This window comes from Sycon ciliatum, chromosome 8 (genome assembly GCF_964019385.1).
Source record: "Sycon ciliatum chromosome 8, ocSycCili1.1, whole genome shotgun sequence".
Taxonomy (NCBI): Eukaryota; Metazoa; Porifera; class Calcarea; order Leucosolenida; family Sycettidae; genus Sycon; species Sycon ciliatum.
Window position 1 is genome coordinate 16,887,955 of NC_088650.1, and position 25,553 is coordinate 16,913,507.

The 25,553-nt window shown below is 47.6% G+C and overlaps 1 protein-coding gene and 1 long non-coding RNA gene across 2 annotated transcripts; one reads left to right on the forward strand and one right to left on the reverse strand.

Annotated features, from left to right (window-relative positions):
• Nucleotides 1-10,465: 10,465 nt before the first annotated feature.
• LOC135823596 (uncharacterized) lies at nucleotides 10,466-11,383 on the forward strand. The gene has a single exon (XM_065336442.1). The coding sequence runs from the start codon at nucleotides 10,466-10,468 to the stop codon at nucleotides 11,381-11,383; it is 918 nt and encodes a 305-aa protein (XP_065192514.1).
• Nucleotides 11,384-22,926: 11,543 nt separating this feature from the next.
• On the reverse strand, nucleotides 22,927-25,113 carry LOC135823179 (uncharacterized). Its single transcript, XR_010554622.1, has 3 exons — nucleotides 24,710-25,113; nucleotides 24,462-24,617; nucleotides 22,927-23,923 (listed from the first exon to the last, which is right to left on the reverse strand). It is a non-coding gene; the product is annotated as an uncharacterized LOC135823179 (long non-coding RNA).
• Nucleotides 25,114-25,553: the final 440 nt, after the last annotated feature.

Genomic DNA, 25,553 nt, shown 5'->3' on the forward strand with positions numbered 1-25,553 from the left:
TCTTGCTAATCCTCCGTATTATTGGGCAGCTGGACTGCCGGTTTGACATGCGGTGTAAAATTACTAAGCAGCAGCAGCAGCAACAACAACAACAACGACAACTACGACAACAGTAGCAGCAACAACGACAACAACAACAACAACAACGACAGCGACAACGACAACGACAACGACAACAACAACAACTTGGCAACAACAACAACAACAACAACAACAACAACAACAACAACAACAAGGCAGATAGAGATGCTACTGGTAGTAGTAGCGTGGATGCTGCCAGGGTATCCATTTCGTGGAGTTGTCCGGTGACTGCAGAGTTGATTTTGGGAATTGGTTCGGTCGGTGTAGTTGCTTTTTCTTTCATCATGTAGCCATGCAGCTTCTAGGCCTTTCCCAAATCGGCCATTTATTTTGGCCTATTCGGCTTTTCGATCGGCTGAAAATTTCTGTAAAAGGTGGAAATTCGGCTCTAAAGTCACAGCCACCTTTCGCAGACAATGATTACAGAAATTGTATTTGCATGCTATTGAGGCACTAAAACATCAATTTTCGACGTATTCAGTGCGAAAATTGGTTATTCGGCTAAAAGATCGGTGATTTCTTCAAAACCACTATTTTCGGCCAATGTTTCGGCCGGCCGATTTGGGAAATGCCCACGGGCCGTGGCGCAGGCGCGCACGAGCGGGCATGCCCAGTTGCCCACGACCCTGCAAAACATGTACACTGTATACCGTATTATCTCTAATAAAAGCACAGTCCTTTATTTTTTCAATGTACCTCCGCCCCGTGCTATTAATGGAGACGTTCCTTTATTGGAGACTGTTCCATTATTATTTCAACCTCATTTCATAAGCATGTTGCCATGACCATATTCATGTCAGACACACACATTTCAGGGTTTTTTTTCGCCCGTACAGATAATGAATTTACACAGTGTGCTTATAATGGAGACTGAGCACTTTATTTTTTGAATGCCGCTCCAAGGTGTTCTATTATTGGAGACGTGCAGAGAGGTTAAGATGCACGTTATTTCCGACGTGACGCGCAATTTCACGTCAAATTTGGCGTAAAACTCCAAATTTCTACGCGAGCAGCAGGTCACTCGCGTTGATTTTTCGACGTGCGAGCCAAATAACGCGAGCTGAACTTTCGCGTCACGTCAGAAATAACGTGCATCTTAACCTCTCTAATATTGGAGACTGTGCTTATATTAGAGATAATACGGTATTCGGCGATTTCTTGGTAAAATCTCAGAATTCGGCCAAAAGATCGGCGATTTTCTGAAAAGGCTACTTTTCGGCGAATTTTTCGGCCGGCCGATTTGGGAAAGGCCTAGCAGCTTCTCTAGAGAACCTCTTCCCTCTTTGCAGCATGGCAATTGTTTTCGGTATGGGGAAGGGGGATGGGAATATCCTCAAACCTTCACTCTGCCTTTTAGTAAGTTTTAGCGCAGCAAGTTTACCGTTTAGGCGTTGCATCTGCGCCTTGATCCTAGAGGGTGGTGGAGTTCCCACGGCGGATGCGAAAAACTCGGCTTCCAACCGAGTCTCACGCGAACCGTGAAATTTTATTATTATTTAAGTTTCCGCAAGGGTCCATCTCGAGAGCGCTTATCCTTTGGGCAGCAGTAGCCACCAAGGCTACAGTACAGGCTTGCTTTCCACGAGACATTTTAGAAGTACTTCAAGTACATGTATTGAATTCCATAATTATAGAATTTTGACTAGTTTGAGGGAAAGACACAAACGGGAAAAAGTCTGAAGGAAAAATTGACTGTCACCACCCTCAGAATTCAAAAGATTAATCTGCGGACAGCATGCTGTTTCGTTCTTTGTGAACTCCTCAGCGCAGCACAGAGAAAATGAATCCGAACCTGATAGCAATGAAAATAAAATTTCCAAAGCCAGATTTAAATCAGGCCCGAACGTACCAAGATTCAAATAATTATTCATGATCACGTCTTGGTGCCCCCTTTTCTATATAATTATGTATGCTCTACTTGGCGCCGAAATACGCAATGCTGACCTGGCGCTGAAACGAGCAAGGCCAGAAAAGACAGTGATAAAGTAGCCAAGGCTAACCGTTCTTCGCGCTGCATCGCTGAAAGCTTATTACCCGTAAAAGTCTTTCCGGCGCTGGGCAACGCGGAGCTGTCAAAATAGAAGGCGAAACATTTCAGCGCCCGAAATCCGTGTGCGACTGACAGTGGTGCAGCCATAGCAGGTGATGGTGGGAGTGTTATACTGTGCTGTGATTGTGATACTTGTAGTATGAGTGCGGTTTCGGGTGCGCTGGAGCGAGAAGGGGAAGTGCATCGATTTTTCAAGAAGGGTCCAGAAGAAAAACAATTTGATATTGGTGCGAATGGCATATCTGTCGCTTGCATACGATAAGCCAGACTTTGCCAAATCGCCAATTGTATGCTCACGTTGTCATAGTGACCAGCGCAGTATTCCTGTATTCCTGTATTCAATGCTGTTAGGGCCGTGAACTGTTTATTGGCCTTCTCCTGCATTTCCCTAGGCTGACTCTAGCCTACAATGTAGGAAATGGTTCCTCTAGGAGAAGATGCTTGGTATTCGCCATCTCTCCTAAGCAAACTGACCCCTAATCTCCACCACCCGTCGTCTCACCTGGCTTCAGAAGATGTCACGAGAGATAGGAGAGTTGCCAGGAAGCACTATATCCATCTTCAGAAAGTGGGAAGAGCAAACGGTATGGTCCTTGGTTGGGGTAAATGCTGAACGTCTGATTCGTCCCAACCAAGATTTCAGCACTTAATTCGTCACTATTGTCGCTAGTCTGCTGATGTCTCCGCACTCCAGCTTTCTCCTGTCGGTGTCATGTCCCAGTACACAACCGAGGGGACTACTAATAAACAGTTCACGGCACTAACAGCATTGAACACAGCCATTCTTTCACTTCGTGAATACAATAAACCAATTGAAAATGACCAAATTCTGCAATGATCGACCTTCTCTCTCACGGAGCTAAGCAGAATGTGCGTCATCACTGCGCTGGTCGCTATGGCAACGTGAGCATACAATTGGCGATTTGGCAAGTTTGGCTCATCTTATGCAAGCGAGAGATATGCCATTCAAACCGATATCAACCCAAAAGCCAATGAAGAAGTGGCAACTGATGTGGTCTTAAAGGGGAAGTGCATCGATTTTTCAAGTAGGGTTTGTCTTTCATCTGAACCCTACTTGAAAAATCGATGCACTTCCCCTTTAAGACCACATCAGTTGCCACTTCTTCATTGGCTTTTGGGTCACGGCTTATCTTTATCACCTTCCCCTTCACCGTGTTGCGACTGTAGCGAAGTCTGCTGACTCCAGGCGATAAAACGCTCGGCAAAGGCGTCGAATGACACGTGCCCGCCACCGTCCACATCCTGCTCAGCGAATAGGGCGCCTGCGTCGCTTTCCGTTAGGTCATTCAGTTCCAAACGCCTGCACCCATCCAGTAGGTTCTCCTTGGTGATTGCACCGGTGTTGTTCGGGTCGCAGGAACAGACTAAATCAGTAGTCGGAGTGCTCCTCTATCATACGGCTCCACCTAGGACCTGCCGTATCGACAGTGGCTTTTCCGCTGACACCGTCAGAACGTCCGCCATGGGCCGTGTAGCGAGAGAAGGCTGCGGTCTATGCCTTCCAACAACAGACGATACTTCGGATGTACTCTTGCGAAGCTACCGGAGCGGCTAAATAATTACATTTGTCGTGGACATATCACTTATCAGGACGATAGGCGGACATTCAACAAATCAGACACAAGTCGAAATACCGGTTTCCTCCTTTGCCTGCAGACTGCAGTCAAGTCTGTATGCGCAGAAAGAAAAATGACCGACAGTTTGTGATTGGCAAGAATGTGGGCATGGGCTGAAGCTTACACTACGTCTGTTTCCGTACATCTCTTGAACCGGCCGAAGCTGAAGCTGAAGATCACCGGTTCGCGGTGTGTCACGCCGGGCACAGGCATCCAACTCGTGATGTGCCCCATTCTTGTACACGTAGATGCAGTGCGTGACTAGTCGACTGTCGACGTCCACAAGTAACTCAGTTTAGCATTGTTTGCTTTTGAGTCAATTATTTGACTCTTGGAGTCTTGACTGATATGAGTTTTGTCATACTAGTAGTCAGTGTTCAACGCCTACGGATGGCATCATGCTGTATCCAAGTAAAAAAAACAACAACTGGCAGACTTGGATTGCAACGACGCCGGTCATCAGCTCTAATCCCAGTATATCGTACAACACTGGGTCACGGTGGTGCTGTTGTTTGACCTGGTGCAGTTGTTGAAGTACCAAGACTGGCAAGAGGCGGTCAGTGTGTTGTTTGGACATGGTTAGAGGTGAGTAATCAGACACCTGCTATGCATTCAACCACTGATGTACATGACTGTACATGCACAGTTTCATAATGCCACCCAGTAGATCTATCCAGCGTCAGTTTTTGCAGATGTTCCTAAATCTAAACGAATAAAAAGGATAAATCAGATAGGGAGACCAGTTTTAAATTTCAGCCCTCACCATCGTCTACACAGATTTGAAAAGCGTCGACCTCCATTTTGAAAACATGGTGGCTGGCCGCGCTACCCGTAGGCGCACGTGCCCCCCGCGTGTCTTTGCGCGAGCTTCGAGGTAAAGATCATGTCGCATACTCATGTTCCTGTCTTTCTCCATATCTTTGAACTGGCTCAGCTTTTGCTTCGCCCCCATGATCCACACTGTAGTCTGAGTTTAGTTCTCTTGTCTTCTTGCAGCAGAATTCTGCAAACTCTACAGTTCGTCGACTTCTCCTAGAAGAGCTGTTTTTCAGCATTGGCGAGGCCTTTTGCGTCGAGATAGACTGTTGATCGTTTCAGTCCTATCTTGCCGTCGTCTCACGAGCACCCGGATGCAACAGTATCCATTTTCTTGTCATTCCATTCCCTGGCAAACTCATTCACCTACTACTTCTTCCTTTAAGAAAGCTTCAGGTGGCTGAGTTCTCCCATTAGCGACAATCATGCCGTGGAAAAGAACGGGATATTCCTAGGGTATATCAGTGTTACCAAGTGCCCTCTACCCCATCCGTATTGCTCAGTGCCATTTTACGGAATTTTTCAGCGTTTTCCGTACTCGATTTTTTCAGGTCAACACTCTCACTGATTATTAGTGTAATTTGGAAAAGATCTAATACACACACACTTGCACATGCATGTCCATTGTCACACTGCACTTGCTGAATTTCCTATCATTTCTCACCTGTATAGTTTTTATCAGGGAGTCGTCAAATTGTGACTCCCTGGTTTTTATTACCTGCGCAAATTTCTCACAAGGAACCAAGGCAATAAGCTGGATTTAAGAAAAAGCCGAAAAAGCTACCGCTTGCTTCAAAGAGTCGCATGATGCGCATGGCATGTACATGTATACATGTACAGCGCACTGCATGCAGGTTGCATGCACTCTGCAATCCGATTTTGGGTAAATCGATCGATGGCACGTGGGTGGGCGTCTTCTGCACCATTTTCCCTTCTTTCGAAGACACCGTATTTTTTCGCTTTTCCGGGTAGTCTGGGGGCCAGGGGGATTATTTTTGAAGTTTCGTTCCGGGTAAGAGGGCACCAAGTTTTGTCGATTTGAGTGTCAAGTATCTTCAAAATGCTGCAAGATGGTATGCCATTCAATCAAAATTTCCATCGGGAAGGTCATACAATGAAGGTGGAAAGAATTGATGATGGTTGCCATGGCAACACATCAGTTAATTCAAATATACAGGAGAACTATGCGATATTTTGACAAAATTCCTCCTGAATATAAACATATCCAATACGTATGACTGGTTGGCCAAGTTTGACTGAACACAAATAAACTTCAGGGCCTCAAAGGTGAATTATAAAATCGGATCTACTGCAACTATACATTACTGTACATACGTAATTAAATATGCATGCATACACCGACAACTGTACAAATATATTGGTGACCAGTGTACATGTGACATCTATAAAGCCTTTTAGAAAAGAGGTAGAAATGAATAGAGTAGTCTGTGACCAATGGTGATCTAATGGATATACATGTACATGTACATGTACATGCCTGAGATGGCATGAAACTTGGTTGTGACTGATCAAGCCATCTGTTGTTCTGACTAGTGTGCACATGTACATGTATGTATGCATGGCGAAGAGGAAAATGTAGAGGGAAATAGAGCACGCCAAAGCAGTTCTCTAAGTACCTATCAGTTGGTAGCAACAAAGAAGAGCTTGTGGCATTCTTTGGTGGTGAAGTGGCAGCTCCCGGACAACCTGACAAGGTGCCCCCAGGCAAGGAACTGGTTGTCACTGCGGGCCAAGAGTCACAATTGTCAAGTCGGCTGGTGCAAGCATGGCGTTTACTGCTGTGGAGGAGTTGCTGTTAACCCAGGAACTCTCTTCCACTGCCTCACATCAAGAGCTGACATTGATTGTGGCTCCGAGCTCCTCCAGCAGGGCATTGATGCGTTTTCCCGTTGGGGACATAAGTGGAGGATAGAATTTGAGCCCTCCAAGACGCAGGCTATGTCTATAGGCCACCATCGCCAGCCCTGGGAGCTCCCTCGAGCAACATTTGACGGCACACCGGTCAGTGAAGAGAGTCGGCTGAAACTCCTGGGAGTCACCTTTGACGACACCCTGAGCTACTCCTTCCACCTCCGCTCCCTTGCTTCCCGTGCTAACCAGCGGATTGGCTTCCTGAAGCGAGCGTCTCCCATTCTGGTCGCCGAGAGCCGCCAACGCGTCTACAACGGCTTTGTGCGACCCACACTCAAGTATTGCCCCTTAGTGTGGATGGGCTCACCCTCGTCCCATCTTAAGAAGCTGGACCAGATCCAGCGAAGGGCCCTCTACATCATCGGAGCAGGTACTTGGCTCCCTAGCCTGGCACTCCGTCGCCTGGTAGCTGCACTTGCCTATACCTACAAGTTCTGCTATCTAGATGCATCCAGCCCTCTGAAGCAGATGCTGCCCAAACCAGCCACTGACCGTGCCCCCGAGACAAGACCTACCCGTCAGTCTCTCCAGCTGCATGATTCCCATCCATACCAGATGACAACTGGCCTGCCTGCCAACACCCGGAATAGCTGTCTCCAAGGATTCCCTGCTTGCACCGTTGCAACATGGAATGCCCTGCCACCAGACCTGTTCCACCACCCACCCGCCCAGCCCCACATGCAAAGCTTTAAGAAAAAGGCGTACCGTCACCTTCTTGCTCAGGACTGGCTCTCTGCTACTGATGCACTTTGAATCGGTTCACCAACGCTTTCCCTGTTTTTATTAGTGTTCAGCTGCTTACCTTATAACCCTGCTGCCATCATCACCAATATTCTGATTCCCATGCACATGTCCCAGAACCTGCTATTCTTCGCAGTCCCCATCACCAAGAGCACTGTGCTCTTCTATCTCCCAGCTCTCTCTCTCTCTCTCTCTCTCTCTCTCTCTCTCTCTCCCTCTCCCTCTCCCTCTCCCTCTCCCTCTCCCTCTCCCTCTCCCTCTCCCTCTCCCTCTCCCTCTCCCTCTCCCTCTCCCTCTCCCTCTCCCTCTCTCTCTCTCTCTCTCTCTCTCTCTCTCTCTCTCTCTCTCTCTCTCTCTCTCTCCTTCTTCTCTTCTTCTCCCCCCCCCATCTCCCGATAATTATTAGCCCCCGTTTTCTTTCGACGCGTTTGCTGTGCAGTGAAGCCGAGACCCTAGGTCGGTGGAGCACATCAGACCCCGTCACCACGTCCACGATTCATGCCTGCGATGCTGCACCGCTGCTTTGCATGTCATGATTGGAAGCTGTGGCCTTAGTAAAAAAAAAAGGGGGGGGGGCACCAACCTGCACCAACCTCCACCAGCAACGTACACGGGATAACATGGCTAACAGAACAAGCAATGATGGCAACATCGGTATATCGTGTTCTTATCAGAACGGTCTCATACCCACTGACAGCTGCATGCCTTGCATGAAGGAGCAGTCTGGTGTCAGCCTCTTCCTGGGTTAACAGCAACTCCTCCACAGCAGTAGACGCCATGCTTGCACCAGCCGACTTGACAATAATTATTATGCACTCTTGGCCCGCAGTGACAACCAGTTCCTTGCCTGGGGGCACCTTGTTCAGGTTATCCGGGAGCTGCCACTTCACCACCAAAGAATGCCACAAGATCCTCTTTGTTGCTACCAACTGATAGGTACTTAGAGAGAACTGCTTTGGCGTGCTCTGTTTCCCTCTACATTTTCCTCTTCGCCATACATACATGTACATGTATATCCATTAGATCACCATTGGTCACAGATTGCTCTATTCATTTCTACCTCTTTTCTAAAAGGCTTTATAGATGTCACATGTACACTGGTCACCAATATATTTGTACAGTTGTCGGTGTATGCATGCATATTTAATTACGTATGTACAGTAATGTATAGTTGCAGTAGATCCGATTTTATAATTCACCTTTGAGGCCCTGAAGTTTATTTGTTTTCAGTCAAACTTGGCCAACCAGTCATACGTATTGGATATGTTTATATCCAACAGGAATGTTGTCAAAATATTGCATAGTTCTCCTGTAAATTTGAATTAACTGATTTGTTGCCATGGCAACCATCATCAATTCTTTCCACCTTCATTGTATGACCTTCCCGATGGAAATTTTGATTGAATGGCATACCATTTTGCAGCATTTTGAAGATACTTGACACTCAAATCGCAAAAACTTGGTGCCCTCTCACTCGGAACGAAATCTATTAGACGTGACTTTTTCCTAACTTGGCCCCCGGACTAGGGATAATTCGATTGAAATCCGTACTGCGGACAAAACACCGTTTTTCCGTAAAAATACGGACAAATACGGGCAGTTGGTAACACTGGTATATACAGCCAGTGCAGTGATGGCAGTGTACTGCACTGCAAAAAGCACCTGCACTGCGCGTAGTTGTTCTTTATTATGTTTTGTCGAGAAAGAATCCCTTTGATCCCTTTCGCACTCGCGCGGGCGCAGCACGGAAACTGGTCTATTGAATTCATTTCTTGGTCGATTTTGACAACCAACACGTCGTTGTTTTTTCTTTTTTTCACTGGCTATCCTTTCTCCGCTTCCGAATTGCGATGCCGTCCACCGGGAAAGCCTTGAAGTGAAACGAGTGGAGGCCGGGTTCGGAGGTAATTTTCGGCCAAACAGCCATCAAATCAAAAAATTCGAAGCGGACGATCTGTCGGTATCTATCCAATGAAGACGTGGGTCGATAAAAAATCTTTGGAAACTACACGGCATGAACCAAGGAATTACGGTAAGTTTGAGAATTTTGGTACATTAGCTGTACGCTGATTGGTCAATCAGCGCGATTGTTGACAAACGGGCCAGTGACGCTTTGTACAGCGTTGGTGAGGGCTGAATTTTGTCATGCGCTTTGCTTTGCTGCGTAATCACAAATGGCGCCCAGCCCGTTTTGCTGAAAAGAAAAACAAATTTTGCTTGCCCTGTTGTGTTCCTCCAGACCACAGACCGTGCTTCCGCAGTGTTTCTTTTGAGCGTTCCTTTTTCCTTTCATAGCTTTGCTGCCAGCCCGAGTGTCACCTCGTTACTGGCCACCTGCACCAGCTGTGCCCTAGGCTGTGCATGAACGTATCTTGCGAGGTGAGTTCATAGATTTTTCAAGTTTGTTGCCTGAAATTCTTGCACCCCCCCCCCTCCCCGTCCACACTTCCGGCCGAACATTCCGGCTGGTGCCCAGCCCGAATAACGATAACCAGCTAAACATTGTTGAGTCAGATGATGCGAAGCAGGTGCGTTGCAAGGTTCACAATATAGCTACCTGGCACGAGGCATGGACTACTTACATATCTGTTGTCACGGCGCTGCCCCACACCGTACTGCTAAACTGATCGTGTACCAGCAGTTGATCCTGACCGCTAACCGCCAGTTTTTTCCAAGCGCGTGGCTGGATTACGACCGCCAGCTGCGGATGTTCGCGGCCCAGCAACCAGGTATGAAGAGGTTGGACACCATCGATGTGAACCTGTGGCAGATAGCCTTCACAGGGCGTGCGCGCCCAACATGCGCTCAATGTAAGACGGTTCATCCAGGGCCGGGTTTGTGTCCTCTTCGTCCCAAAGCCCAATTCCCCAAGCAAGCAGCATTAACCTCCAGTGGTCGCACCCACAGCAGCACGGGCCAGGAAATCTGCCGCAACTTCAATGGAGGTCGCTGTTCTTCGTCGTCGTGCCGATTCTCCCATACTTGCAGCCAGTGTGGCAAGCAGCACCCACACACCAAGTGCAACCAGCAGCAGCGCGGAGCCAATCGGCCACTCCTAGTAGAATGGCTACTGAATTGCTTGACTCTATACATAGCTTCTTTTCCATACACTCGGCATACACCCCACTGCTAGCTGACCACTTTGCCCGCCTGTTGCGTAACCACCCAGATCAATCATTTGCTTCGTATGTTCTCCATGGCCTGCGCCATGGCTTTGCTCTTGGTTTTTGCCGGCCAATATGACATTTCTGTTTTCTCTGATTATCTGCCCTTGGCTTTCCCTCACTCTGCATTTATTTCCGAGCAATTAGCTGCTTCCTGCGCACGCGGCGAGACCGCAGGCCCCTTTGCGTTGCCTCCATTTCAGTTCATGCGCTGCTCTGGCATTGGTGCCGTCCCCAAAAAGAACGGTAACCTGCGAATGATCCACCATCTGTGTATTCTGGCAGACGCCAGTGTGAACGACAGCATTCCCGCCGAGCCGTTCTCTCTGCACTACGTGAGCATTGACTACGCGATCAACATCATCATGTCATGCCCACAGCCTGTGTATTTGTCCAAGCTTGATGTTCGCAGTGCATTCCGGCAACACGAGTTTGCTATGGATCACCTGCTTCATTACCTCGATGACTTTCTCAATATCTCCACTGGTTTGGTTGCAGCCAACCAGCAACTGGCCATCCTCCTCCGGGCATTCACGCATTTCAGCATTCCTCTGGCTCCATCCAAGCTCGAAGGGCCATCACCATCATTGACTTTCCTTGGTATTGTGCTAGACTGCGAGCGCCGCAAAGCTCGGCTACCAGAGGACAAGCTGTCCGAGATCCGTGCGCTACTCGTGGCTACTATTAGCGAGCGCAGCATCGGCCAGCGTCAGGTCGAGTCCCTTCTGGGGAAGCTCGATTTTGCTGCCCGAGTAATCGTTCCGGGACGCACATTTATGCGTCGACTATGGTCAGTGTGTAGCCGATACCGGGAGCCCCATTACCGTATCAAGCTAAGCAACGAGTGCATCGACGCTCTGACTTGGTGGCTGCGCCTACTGCAGGACTGGAACGGGAAGTTCTTCTTCCTCCATCCGCAGTGGACGCGCCATCTCCTGACGTGCAGCTATTTGCCGATGTGAGCAGCTCGATTGTCTGGGGGGCCTACAACCACGGTCGATGGATTCGCGGCACCTGGTCCGAGAAAGATGCGTTGACCGCAGCATAAAGTGGAAAGAGTTGTATACCATCTTGGTAGCGTTCAGCACCTGGGGCTGCGAGTGGTCTAAGCTCTGCATCCTCTTGCGCGGTGACAATTCGGCTGTTGTCGATTGCATTCGATCTGGCTGCTGCAAATCTCCCCCTTTCATGTCTTTGCTGCGTGAACTATTCTTTGTGAGTGCACGGTGCCATTTTGCTGTGTCTGCCGTCCACATTGCTGGCCATCACAATGTTATTGCTGATTGTCTGTCTCGCTCCTTCAAGCAGGCATTCAGACGCCACGCCAAGACGGCTCCGGACATTGCCTGCCTGCCTCAGCAATGCTAGCCACTGTCTGCCAATATGCTGCTTGTGCTGTGTCAAGGAACACCCACCGCACTTACACCATTGGTGAAGAACGCTATTATGATTTCTGCCGTATGCAACACTGGTCACCATATCCTGCTACCGACGTTATGCTGTGCTGTTTCGTGTCATTCCTTACACGAACTGTAAGACCCGGAGCTGTATCTGCGTATGTGAGCGCGGTTCGTAATGCCCGTCTTGAGAACGGGTTTACTGACCCTTTAGTAGATGCGTGGCTTCTGAAAAGGGTGATAAAGGGCATCCAGCGATGCCATGGCACGGCTGTACTAACCCCTCGCCTTCCTATCACTACCACAGCACCACAGCACAGCGGCAAAGCATAGTCAGGGGCCACTAATCTAGTGCCAGCTAAAGGCACTTGATGGCAAAGCAAATTGTCCAGACTCTCTTTGATGTAGGAGTAAAACTGCTTCACTGTGCCAGCCACCATGCCGTTTCAACAGTCGCTGTGGAACCTTGGCTGCGGCCGCTGCCGTCGTACCCCCTGATCGGAGGCTGTGCATGCTGAACATCTCTGCCTGTAGGCCTACTCCTGCCACTACCTCCAGGAACAGCTCTCTTGCTCTGGAGTACTGGAGTGACCCTTTCTTCGTCTTCCAGCCAGACTTCGCCTTCACCAATTTGCTCCGCAAATGATCGTCAGCTTGAAGGTTCCTTTCTTCGATCAGCCTCTGCGTCAGAGCTACCACTCACAGCTCATCAGGTTGCGTGCTTATGAGGACCAAGCTGCCTTCTCTGAGCTGGTCATTCTTGCGCTTATCCAAACGAACCTCCATGTAGTCTCAACGGAATGCAATGTCCCGCACCCGGATTCTCGCCAAATCGTCCCACCTCATGAAGCCAGCAAATCCAATGACAAACATCACCGCTCTCCGCAGCTTCAGACAATCGTCGCTCCCGGCAAGTTGACCCACGATCGTAGCCACCTGCTTCTTGTTGAGGGGCTCTTTCCGCCTGGGGTACAAGCTAACCTCCTCTTTGCCGCTAATGCAATCTGCTCCACCATATCATTGACAGGAGGCTGTACGCATGCCTTCTGATGAGCCCATTTGATTGCGGACAGAGCTGCAGAAATTGGGCTTGCGAAAGCGCTTGTCTCTACGAGCTGGATCAGATACAAACTGACTGCCACCGGTGTAGCGGGTATCGCCACGAACCTATGCTCCATAGCCCAGCTTTTCCAACGCGAAAATGCAGGCGTGTAGGTCTTCACCGTGTCTCCATCACCAAGTCCTTGGCTCGTTCCGACAAACCCACTAGGCCCTTGCCTTCAGCTACTTCCTGTAGCTCCTTCCAGCACCCCTGGTCCCAGATCTCTAAAACATTTTGGCAAGCACACGGAAAGAACCACAATACAAGCCTTGTTATTCAGACCGCACAAGCTTGTGCTCCAGCTACAAGGCTACTCCTTTGCCATGTTTCATAATAATGCCCAACATGCACCACCCATACACAACCACATAAATAGCCAAAAAATACAGCTAACAATAATAATAAGCAAGAAAAAACCCCAGACTTCCCTGTGTTGGTATGTTGACAGCTCCATGACGCAGGATCCACCAGCACATTCCCCGGACCATCCAGCCTGCCGCAGGTTATGCACCCTGTGCGTCTTACAGAACCATCCTCTAGATTCTGCAGCCAATCAACAACCAACACATAGCAGAACACAGAACCATCTGCACCTGGACATCCTGCCTCACAGCGCCAACACTCCATGATCCCACTAGACCTGATTGCCATGACTTCACACCTGGGTACATACAAAAACACAGCGAACAAAAATACAAGGCAAGTACCAAACCAGACTTCCCTCTGTTGGTATGTTGACAGCTCCCTGGCGCTGGATCTACCAGCACCGTCCCCAGGACCGTTCAGCCTGCCTCAGGCTATGCGCCACGTGCGTCTTACAGAACTAGCAACAACACACAGCAAAACACAGAACCATCTGCAGACACCTTGTCTTTAAGTTCAATATCATTCCCGACTCCCTGTCTCCCAGCACCGACATCCCATGATACTACAGAACCTGATTGCCATGACTTCACACCTTGGCACCTTCTCATCAAACCAATTCCATTGGCAAGAGCCCTGTCAAACAGACCTGATATTCTAGACAGGAAAATTAAACTCCTCACCAACGTGGAGCTTTCAGTATACCTTTAGACAAGTGTGGCCACCACCATGCAGATGTCCATTTTGGGACAACCAATGTCCCATGACTGACAATCACTGAAATTCTGCTAACAACGTCCTCAATAAGGTAAATGGGGGGGGGGCATAACCATAAGTTCTCCCCCTCCCAGCACATCGTAAAAGCTTCCACGGCCAAACATCCTGGATTCCACCAACGTGAGCAGAAAGGAGGCAACTGTGCCGACTCTGCACTGGCAAAGCAGTCAACAGTATGCTGGCCCCACAAACCATCTACCTCATTGAATACCTCAGACAACAATTTCCAGTCATCTGTATCCACTACCTTGGCCAAAAAATCTGCCAGCACGTTCTCCTCCCTTGGAACCCATTCTGGTACAAGTCGAATGCAATTTTGCCTGCAAAACCTGAAAATCCGACATGCAATCTCCTGCAGTTCTGGAACTTTGCTGCCCACCTGCAGAATGCGAGCTGCCGCCTGGTTATCCGTCCGGTGCCTGCATTCCTTGCCTGCCAATTCTTGGACCACCGATTGCAACACCAACGCGGTAGTCCTCAATTCCCTCCAGGTAGAGCTCTTCTGAGCCTCTAACACCTCTTCTGGCCAATTCCCCCTTGCAATCGTTTCCCCGCAGGACACCGCGAAACCTCCCCAGGCTACATCGCTAGCATCTGACCACGTGTCTACAGCTGCTGTTATCTTGGGATCACCCACAACCAATCTTCCATGAAACTTATCGAAACAATACCACCAGAAGCTCACTTCTGCATAAGCCTAAACGGACCACTCCTGTCTATGAAACCAGCTTTTCCTTCTGAGAATTATGTCATACAATGCCCTTGTTCTCAACCTTGCAACTGGCCCAATGGTGAAAGACATTACAATGATGAAACCAAGGAACTGATCAACACTTGTTCATAATCTCGAATGGACAGCAGCTGACCAGACAGTCATTCACAGCAACAGTACTGTCTCTTGTTGCCACGGGCGGTGTACCATCCCAGTCGCACTACTCCGGGCATTCATTCCGCATCGCCGCAGCCACCACCGCTGCTATGGCCGGTGTCCCCGACTCCCTCATCCGAGCGGCAGGTCGAAGGAAGAGTGATGTGTCTACGCTACATCCGGACTACAACAAGCGCTAAGCGCCAGCTATTGTCCAGGCTTGCTGCCGTGTCACGGATGCCATGATGCCTGACTCGCGTGAGTAATGAGTTGATGAACTGTATTCGCACAATACTTGCCTGTGCCGACATTAATTGACCCTTGCTGTGTGTCAATAGTGCTTAGCTAACGGGTGCTGGTTTCATGGGTCCACTCTCCCAACTGGTGTTATCTAGCTTTTTGCTGCGGCTCTGCCTTGAGCTATAATACATCCATTTAGCATTGCAGCTCTGCGTTGAGCTAACAGCAGCTCTCCTTTGAGCTAACAGCAGCTCTACTTTGAGCTAACAGCAGCTCTACTTTGAGCTAACAGCAGCTCTACTTTGAGCTAACAGCAGCTCTACTTTGAGTTAACAGCAGCTCTACTCTGAGCTAGCAACAGCTCTACTTTGAGCTTCAAACCAAAAGATGCCTCTTTGTTGACTTGTTTGTGTGAGGGATGGGGGCTAACCGGGTACTAGCTGTGCTACTACTCGTTAGCAACGATCCGAACTAGCGCACACACTGCGCTGCATTGCTTCGTACTGCCTTCAAGACTGACGTCATGCGCTTTGATTTGCTGAGTAATCACAAAATTGGCACCCAGCCCGTTTTGCTGAGAAGAAAAACAAATCTTGCTTGCCCTGTCATGTTCCTCCAGACAACAGACCGTGCTTCCGAAGTGTTCCTTTTCCCACCATCCCTCCCTATCCAACTTATTCACACAATCATTATAATTATCGTATCCACTGATCCGGTCCACTCTCACAACTGGTCACGGTTATCTAGCTATTTGCTGCGACTCTGCTTTGATCGATATTACATCCATTTAGCATTGCAGCTCTACGTTGAGGCAACAGCAGCTCTACTTTGAGCTTCAAACCAGTTGTTTCGAAACCAGCACCCCTCAATCCAAAGATGCCTCTTTGTTGACTTGTTTGTGCGAGGGAGTTGTTTTTTTGACGTTTGATAGTGGGTGTTGAACTAGTAGAAAATAGGGAATTGGAGAGTGGATATTCCGATACTTAGGCTTCCAAATCTGTTGCCCGAGCTGTATTGAGCAGGAGACTTCACGCACGGATTACTGCCGGGGTGACAGTGGACATTACAGTAAAACCAAGAGTATTATAACCCCCCAAGAGTGTGCAACTCTGATACGTTCGTACTACGTACAAACGAAGCATAGCGTGCGCGCAATCCGAACATCGTGCTGTATTTGCATACGCGCAGTGAGTTTCTGTCGCATTGAGTGCTTTTTTTATTACTCCGCTGCTCGCTAAAAACGGGCTTGAAACGTACAACTGCGACACTGCACCACGTGATGTGAGTTTTCGCCGTCGGCTTACCCCAAAAAAAGGGTATCATGAGTTGCATACTCTTGGGGGGGGGGGGGATTATAATTATACTCTTGGTAAAACCTGGTACTACAGACCACTTCGCCAGGCACGACACAGTCTCACCTTCATACATGGTTGTGCGGTGCAAACTTCTAACTAAAGACCACCTGCCACTAAAGACCGCTTTCTCTGGCCCCAAGGGGTGGTCGTTAGTCACAGGTTTTACTTAAATTGCAATCCCGTGTATGTAAGATTGCGTTAGGGGTCGTCGCAAAAGTTTTTTTGTCGTCCCTGAAACGAACATGATTCATTTGGGGGGGAGGGGGTGTGAGCCAAAATCGCAAGTCGACCGACACTGTACATATGACATGTACATGGATGCGATTTTCGTCGTCCAGCATAGCAAGCTGTGTTCGTTTCAGAGGGAGGGGAGGGGTCCGAGTACGAAATGAACGATGTTCGTTTCAGGGACGACAGAAAACTTTTGCGACGACCCCTTAGTTGCCCTACTTCGAGTACATGAAGGGCAGTGTATGGTCATATCAAATCTTGTGTTACCTTTCACGTACCGTTGAACTTAGCCATGTGCGGTTGCCCAGCTAGTGCCCGCCTGACCGGCCCCTCAGCCTAGGGCAACGTCATGCATGCACCGAGGTTCCGCTTCGGCCTTAATAACTGTATGATCAGACATGCAGACAGGGCAAGCTCCTACTTTGGTGGAACAATGAGAGAGAAGTGGACTGTGTTGCATACGGTACGGCAAATCCACATGGACTAGGAAACATGACTGATATCTTCAATGCATTAATTTATATCAAGATTCGATAATAGACTCTTGAATATATTCCATGCACATCTCACTGGTCCAAATTGTCAAAGCAAGTCCGTATCAAGCAGAACATATTGTTTCCGCTGAAGCCAACACACAGAAGCGAGAATATTGCTCCCATTATTTTGGAGGCAGTTGATTTGAGTTTCAGCTGAAGCAGTAGTCCCGCTTCCCACAGTTGCCGTGATGTTTCCGCTCCTGCGGCATCGCTTCAGTAGGACACAGCGTGCGCTCCCCTTGAGCTCATTTGTAGCCAGGCCCCAACTAGGATTTGCTGTGCAAAGCCTGGCTTTTGGGATTTAAACCTGTACGTGGGACAGCACTTGAAGGGGAAGACGAATTCATGCATGCCTTTTTTGCAATTTATTGCATCTTGACTTAACGTGTAGCTTTTCACATATTTAAGGTTGGCCGATTTGTGGTATCACACACAGGATTCCTATGGCAGCTAATGACTAGAGAGCACTTTTTAAATGCTGATATTTCTGTCCACTAAGGGGCCATCCGTAAATACAGATATTCCCGTAGCTATGCAGAAGACGTTACTTCAGTAACGTCTGGCGCTAGCCAGGGTCCACACAGCTTTAATTTGGTGTTTGTTTGTTTGTGTCACGCCTGGCGCTATCCCGTATCTGTCCCGTACCGTACCATCAAACACAGCTAGCTGGCCACATGCAGCTGGCCGCAATATTCAAATAGGGCTTTCAAACGCAAGATCATAACGTGAAGCAACTTGGAAGAATGAGTATGAATGCGAAGTGTATGAGGGAATGCATGTAGGGCGATAGTGCGGGTTCGAATCCCAGGTTATGCCTGAAAAAAAGGAGAATTGAAAAATTTATAACATCCCTATGCTTTTTTTGCCTATGTCATCAATGCGGTAGACGGTGTCGTATTACCTCGACCGTACCTGTCCCGTACCTGTGCCATACCGTACCGGACCATCAAAGATGGCTGGCCACAAAAAAAACCCAGAATGCATATTCAAATAGGGCTTTCAAATGAAAGATCATAACGTGAAGCAACTTGGAAGAATTAGTATGTATGTATGCGAAGTGTATCGGGGGATGCATGCAGGGCGATAGTGCGGGTTCGAATCCCAGGTTATGTCTTAAAAAAAATGAGAAATTTATAAGAATTTATAACATCCCTATGCTTTTTTTGGTCTAGGTCATCAAGGCAAAAAAGCATAGCGTAGGGCCCTGAGCTTCCAAGCTCTCTCGTTTAGAAACGAAAACTAGTCATTTCTCGTCAACCCCCCCCCCCCCTCCCCTCCCTGAGATACGAACACATACAAACGGTACATAGAATCGATATTTTTTTCCTTTTTATCTGGACATGCCCACACATACAAACTGTGCGTCGATATTTCTCGTTAAACGAACATGCGCTCAACCCCCTCCCCCTAAACGACTAGTTTTCATTTCTAAATAAATATCTATATTTACGGATGGCCCCTAATGACTTCCAGGATAGACAGAATTCCGAAAATTATGATAAAAAGTAGCCGGTTCAGGGGACGGACACAAAAAGAATGCCCACTTAGTCAATTGATTGGCTGTGCATATGGCAACGATCACGTGACATGTGATAACATTGTTCCTGCGAAGTCTGTTCACACATGGACCAAACCGCCAGCTCATCAATTCCAAATGGCATCACATCATTCGGACAAACGTGTACAGAAGGCTAATTCTACTGTGTCAGATCATTCATATAATGTCATTTACTTTATAGGTGGCAGGTGCAATCCAAAGCAATTTCAAACCAAAGCAAATGTCACAACTTGGCAGGTTTCCGCACTATGTACAAGTATGCATTATCTGAAGAATATAAAAAAGGAAGGTTTCGTTTATAAAGTTGAGGAGGGAGTTGAATATGGGACATGTAAAAATAATTTTTCTGTGCTTTATAAAAGAGATTCATTATAATGAATAGAATAACCCGTGCATTACAATCCAAGATGATGGACTACGTTTGCAATATACCGGTCCGAGAATAGCAGACCAGAGCTAGCAATGATGACGATTTTATAGAAAGCATAGCGTAAGGGGCACGCCAAGATTCGAAATATTCCAAATAATATCATGCAGTGTATAGGACTGAGCAGGTATTCAGTCCTACGTACACATAAAGCAGTCAGGAAATAATTTTGCGCACGCATGTGCTGACTGCTGAACCGCTACATATCACAATCGGTAATGTCAATTAAGCGTTAAGTCACAGAATGTACTCAACATGCATTGTTGGGAGTATGAACGCATGCACACACACACACACACACACACACACACACACACACACACACACACACACACACACACACACACACACACACACACACACACACACACATACACACAAAAACACACACACACACACACAACTTGGATATGATAATGAAAGTGCTACATTGCGATGTTAAGCGTAGTGTTGTTGACATGATGTATTAGAGATTGTTGCAACATGTCTCTTTTCTACTCTATTCCTATTTCCTATCTAATGTAATTGACTCGCCGGTGTTGTTGAGACGAAAATACGGATACCACTTTCCTTCACCGCTAGCGCAGTCAGATGGCAGGCTGAGGATCTTCACTCGTTCCATGCACATGGCAATCACCTCGATCCTCTGACGATTTAGATCGATACTCAAAATCACTGTGAAATCCTTGACTGGAAATCTGAGGTCGGAAGACTTGTCATGCGCATGCTGTTGACAATGGTCATCGCACAACCACCATCCTTGCACCTCCTTGCACGTCTCTGCTTCTCTGACTGTATCCTTGTCCTTCAGCTTTGCTACACCCATGAAAATGTTGTGATGATCTTCCCAGTTGATCACAAATCGCCAGCATGCTCTGCCGGATGAGTATCCGTTAGTACATACAGCCGTTGCACAGTCGGTATTAGTAGCAGTGACAGTGTAGCTGTCCTCAGAAATTGATAGTGATGTTGAGCGTAAATCACGGTTGATTGTATTGTAGAAATAACTCGTATACCAAGTGTACTTCTTCTTTTCAGCTGATGACACATGTACAGGATAACCACCACGGACAGGTTTGAACCCTTCAGTCTCACATACTGGTTTACCGTTGTCGTTGCGGCCCACTGTTAACTGCATTTCCTGCACATGATCATCAGGATGTATCAAGCCAACATGGATATCATCCGGGACAGTATCAACGTACAGCGGTCGTTTGTCAAAGCCTTCAAGTGGAAATTGGAAGAAACGCATATCTCCATCCGGTGTTGACTTGACGGTAAACGGTATCATCCTCTCGACGTCCACTCTGGTTGAGAAGACAGTTGTTTGTGACTTTACCATCTTGACGGCATGCTCCACAGCATTATCATCAATGGTCACACCTAGCTTTCCAGCGGTATGCATCACTGCTGTGTCCAGGTCTTCCAATGTCATACCACTCGTAGCGTCCAGAATGCTGCTGTGAAGCAATAAGACATGCGTGTCCATTGTTGATACCGTCTCTCTGGGGGAAGCATCAGAACAGCCTTGAGCAAGGCGTTCACCAAGCACCTGGATGGTGTCGATTGTCTGTCTCTTTGAATGCAGGCGGCTTCGCTCTGACTCCAACTGCTTCTGCTTTTTCCACCTGATCTGGTCGATCTCATCCTTCACACGTTGTTTGTCTTTCTCCAAGGCTTTGATCAGATCGTTGTAAAACGCTTCCACTTTCTTAGAGGCATCAGTAGCCTGCTCGTCAACTTGATCCACTGCAGCACTGAGGTCTGTTAGTCTGTCGTCCAAACCGGCCAGGTCAGACAATCCTGGAACACTGCTGATTTCCTTTACGGCTTCGAGAATTTCTTGCCTCTGCTTCTCGACAACATCCGTAGCAGGAACCGGGCTACTGTGTCCGTCGCGTATGTGCGCAGCACAACACATCCCGCATACAAGAGCAGAGCAAGTTCCACAATACAGCGACAACACCTGGCCAGCGTGAGTGGGACATTTAGCTTGCACGTCGTCTGAAAGCGGGTTCGACCCACCTTCGGTAGTGTTGGCGGTGTACAAGGTACCTGCGGAAGGTGGCAATGTTTGCCACGCTGGGTTGCGAGCACTCCCCGCAGCAGCTCCGCCATCGGTCAATTTTGTTTCTTTTCTGCACAATACGCAATGAACGCTGGCCGTCTCCGGATTGACGCTGTCCTTCAAGCACCCATCGCATAGGACGTGCAGGCAGCGAAGCAAACGTCCACTGTCTGGCTTTTCAGCTTCGCACTGGACGCACGCGCTAGAAGACTTGAACATTGTGAATGCTCGGGTGATGGAAAGAATAGGTTGCGATCCAACGATTCCAACACGATGTGAAGATTGGACACCTTTTTCCGTGTCTGTATAAATATTTCGATGCCTGAGCGATAGAGAGACTGAGCTGAGTGAGACCGACCTTACCTGTATGGAACAGTGTACGGGAAGGTTTCGAGGTCGCCTATGACTATGACTATGACTATGTCGATGTGGCTCTGATTGTGAGGCCGTTTCTGCCACGGACCGCAGCAGCACAGGCACGGACAAGAATCTGGGCATGTTGAAGGGGATGTCCCTCCAGGTCTCCTCGTATCAAGGCGTGGACTTGGTACAATAGTCATTGTATGGTTGTACATGTAGCAAAGTGTAGCGTTCCTGTATCCCAAGTGATGTCAACCATCTGTCTTTGAAGTATGGGGCTCTTAAGTGTGACGTCACGGCTCCTTCGATACGCATAGCAACGGAGAGCACTGGGGACAAACAAAAGTCGCGTCCTCTGGATGGAACCAGATGTCAAGGGCAACAGCATCTAAATGACTGGAGAGACAGTTGTTTTTCTTTGCTTTTTCTTCAAGCGATTGTTGTCGCTCTTTACTCCTTGTTCTTTCCTCTACAAAACTCCTGTAGTCGTCGAGTGCCTTCATGATGGCTGTGAAATTGGCTGCCCACAGTAAAACTCCGTGTTTGAGAGTGCTTTGAAGATGTTTCGCGTCCTGATGGATCAAAGTATGAGCGCTCCTTGTGGATTCGATTATATAGGTGAGTTGTTCAAGAAATCAGTGTCTTCTTTCTGTCTCTGCCCTCACGCTGGCACAATATCAGCCTCTATATCCATGACAGCTCGCACCTCCCGTAAACTGCATGACTTAGATATATTTTCGCCCTCCGTGGTGATTGAAGACCCATGGAAGAATTTATTATGTTCAGAATGATGTCCTAAGAATATAAAATAAAATAATTCTAGGGAATTGTTATAGGGTATTTTTGGAAGGATGGAGACAGAGAGAGAGCACTGTTTGAAGTGTTTGTCTCACTGTAATTACTCCAGATTATTGAATGTTGTATAATCTACTCTATATTTTCCATAATGGTTTTTCCTGATTTGCGGGATCTCTTCTTTTGCTGTTTGCGTGTTTACAGGAAGTGGCTGTCTGGTGCAACTGCACCAGATCCTGGGGAAATGAAGTCAGATGCAGAGGCAGGGTCGTCCAGTGATGCAACACTGCAGTTCTGTGTGCAACGTTACCGCTAATACCCCCGGCGAAAACACAAAAAAAGACAAACACGTGAAAAGACTACAGTATTGACCGTTCTGCAAATAAATGCATGACTGCTCCGACAGTCGATAATCGAAACACAGAGCACCAGCATGATGTTTTCATATTGGGAACCACACAACAGCTCAATTCTCAAGCCCAAAAATTGATGAATACAAATACAGAGCGACGCAACAAGAGGTCATCCGGCAACCAAACAAACCTGGGTCTAATGCACTGAATAGTCCTGAAATAAGCAGGCCAGACAAAGCAGTGCAAGCACATAATGTTACAAGGTACAGGTCCTCCCTCATTATAACGAGTCCGGTTACTACATAAACCCCGTTAGTAAACAGAAATCTGAAATCCCCTGGCAAAACGTGGTCTATATAACTGTTTACAGGTCCGGTTACAACATAATCCGTTAGTACATAAAATCCGTTATAACGACCCTTTGCCCAGGTCCCTGGAGTGCCAACCCTCAGTATAAGATAATATCGACCATGCAGGACCAAGGCCAAAACACGTAGGATAAAGCAGAAAGAGGAAACATATTATGTCTATGTATTCGTGAATATGGACGATCCTTTCCATCCAAGGAAGAGCTATGTTGGAGTAACTTGGAGATTTTCAATTATCTTATAAAGAGTTGAAGCATCGATAAATTATGTTGTATCGAGGGTAGCCCCGGTAAGTACGAAGTAGTGCCTATTTCACCATTAGCTGCAAGTCCTGCTACAAGATAAGTATCGTTATAAGATAACTTTTTCGATGGCCCAGAGATTATCTAATAACGAGGGAGGACCTGTACATGCATTGCAGAACAAAGTGTAACCAAAGATACACAGGGGTATAGCTGCACACTCGTGCATGTGTTCACTCAGCCCAAGAACACACGATCATGATGATAGAAACAATCCGGGGGAAACACGCTAACACCGAAGTAAGCATGAACACGTAAATAGTGCAGCTCTGAAAAAATTACATTGACATGAACATTGGTGTGTCGAGTAGTATCAGGCTTGAATAATCATCCAACCAAGACTTCATCAGGTCCCAGACGCTGAGATCGCACGCCGAATGTGAAGTGCATCTAGCCTTGAACCTGTCGCACAAGGCACACATATATGGCAAAATGACATCCACTCTGATTATTTCCAGAGGCCAATCATGACAGAACACAGAAATGAAACCACGGGCTCAACCAAGTAAACGCAAAGGAAGTTAGTCAAAATCATCCATGCAGTGCTCTTTTAATTGCAGCGCTGATTGCAGTGTTGTGTCATAGCCCGATACCCGCTGAGCACAGACACAACTCCATTTGTCAGGGGCAAGACATACTCTTTTGGAAAAAAGTCATAAAGTACAGCGTTCCAATGACATTACGGACACCTCGTGTAAATGCATGGTCTGTTCATCTGGCCGACTCGGCCACGCATGAGAGTGTGTGCATGTACATGCGCGCGCTTGCACGCGCGCGCACACACACACACACCATATATTCGGTGCGTATGGTGTACCAGTTGCGGGACAATGAAGATGGAATCATTATCATGATGTTACATGTACATCTACAGTGTATGTTTGAGTGTAAAGTAAATTTTAATTTATTGCACATTTCTTCGACACAACTAATTACTTACTTCACATGTTCGCATTTCTCATAATCGATCCACCTGCACTCCGTATCAGTCGAGGAAAAATTCTCCCAGATATACACTAGTCACCACAGCCATTGGGATGGGCCCCAAGCAGTGCACGATTGCACTCTCTAGTTACAATAAATTTGGCCAGATTATCTGTGAAGACAAAATGCAATGCATAGCGGCAATCGATGGATGAAGAGAGAGTTTGTAAATACCCATATCTTTCCACTTGTTCAGGAGCTTACCTTTTGGAGTTCACATCGTTTACACGATCTCTCCTGCTGTCTTGCACCTTGGTTTTGTTGACCATGGATACGCCAACCCAGAAAACATTCTACAGGAGCTACTAATGCAGAGCGTTTTTCACGCTCGATCTCGGCGATCTACCTTGTCACGCCAATAAAATCCTCCGTGACACTGGCTACAGTCACAAGAGACGTCTCAGTAAGGTAATGAGCACGACAACATCGTCGAGATCAAGGACAAAAAGAAAACAAAACACTCACTGAAAACAGCAAAGAAGAAACGAAGAAATGTACACGATTCCTATATGTTGCCACTGACAACTGGGTCGGTGGAGACGACGCTACTTTTGTTTGTCCCCAGTGGGATCGTTGTTATGCGTATCGAAGGAACTGTGACGTCATCACTTAACAGCCCCATTGACAGCATGTCACTGTCAGAATTTGGTGAGAAGCTAGTTTGGTTGTCATTGGTGATGATGGGCTCACAATATGAGGGCAGCGGCAGCCCCTTCAAATAATTACTAGAAACTGCAAAACCAGCACTTGTGTACTTGATATCAATCATCAAAATGTGACGTCAAAGTTTGGGACGCGCAGTGAGCTGGCTTTTGAAGATTCTTTTTCGATCGAGTGGGTTTCTTTGTTGTCAAAGGAGTTTCAAGTGTCTTCAAATGTCTCTGGTCAATTGATTTTAGCGCTTAAAAATGTGTAAGAATGTATCGAAGAGATTGGTGGGACTTGGGCGACACTTGGGGAGTTGTGTGCTGCTACCTATGTGGGAGCTCGCGCTTTTCCTGGCGACTTGAACTCTCACTTGACTGACTCACGACTGCCATCCAGAGCA

Excerpts from the sequence above, each read along its gene's own strand:
- LOC135823596 (XM_065336442.1), top strand. The coding sequence starts at position 10,466 with ATGGCTTTGCTCTTGGTTTTTGCCGGCCAATATGACATTTCTGTTTTC.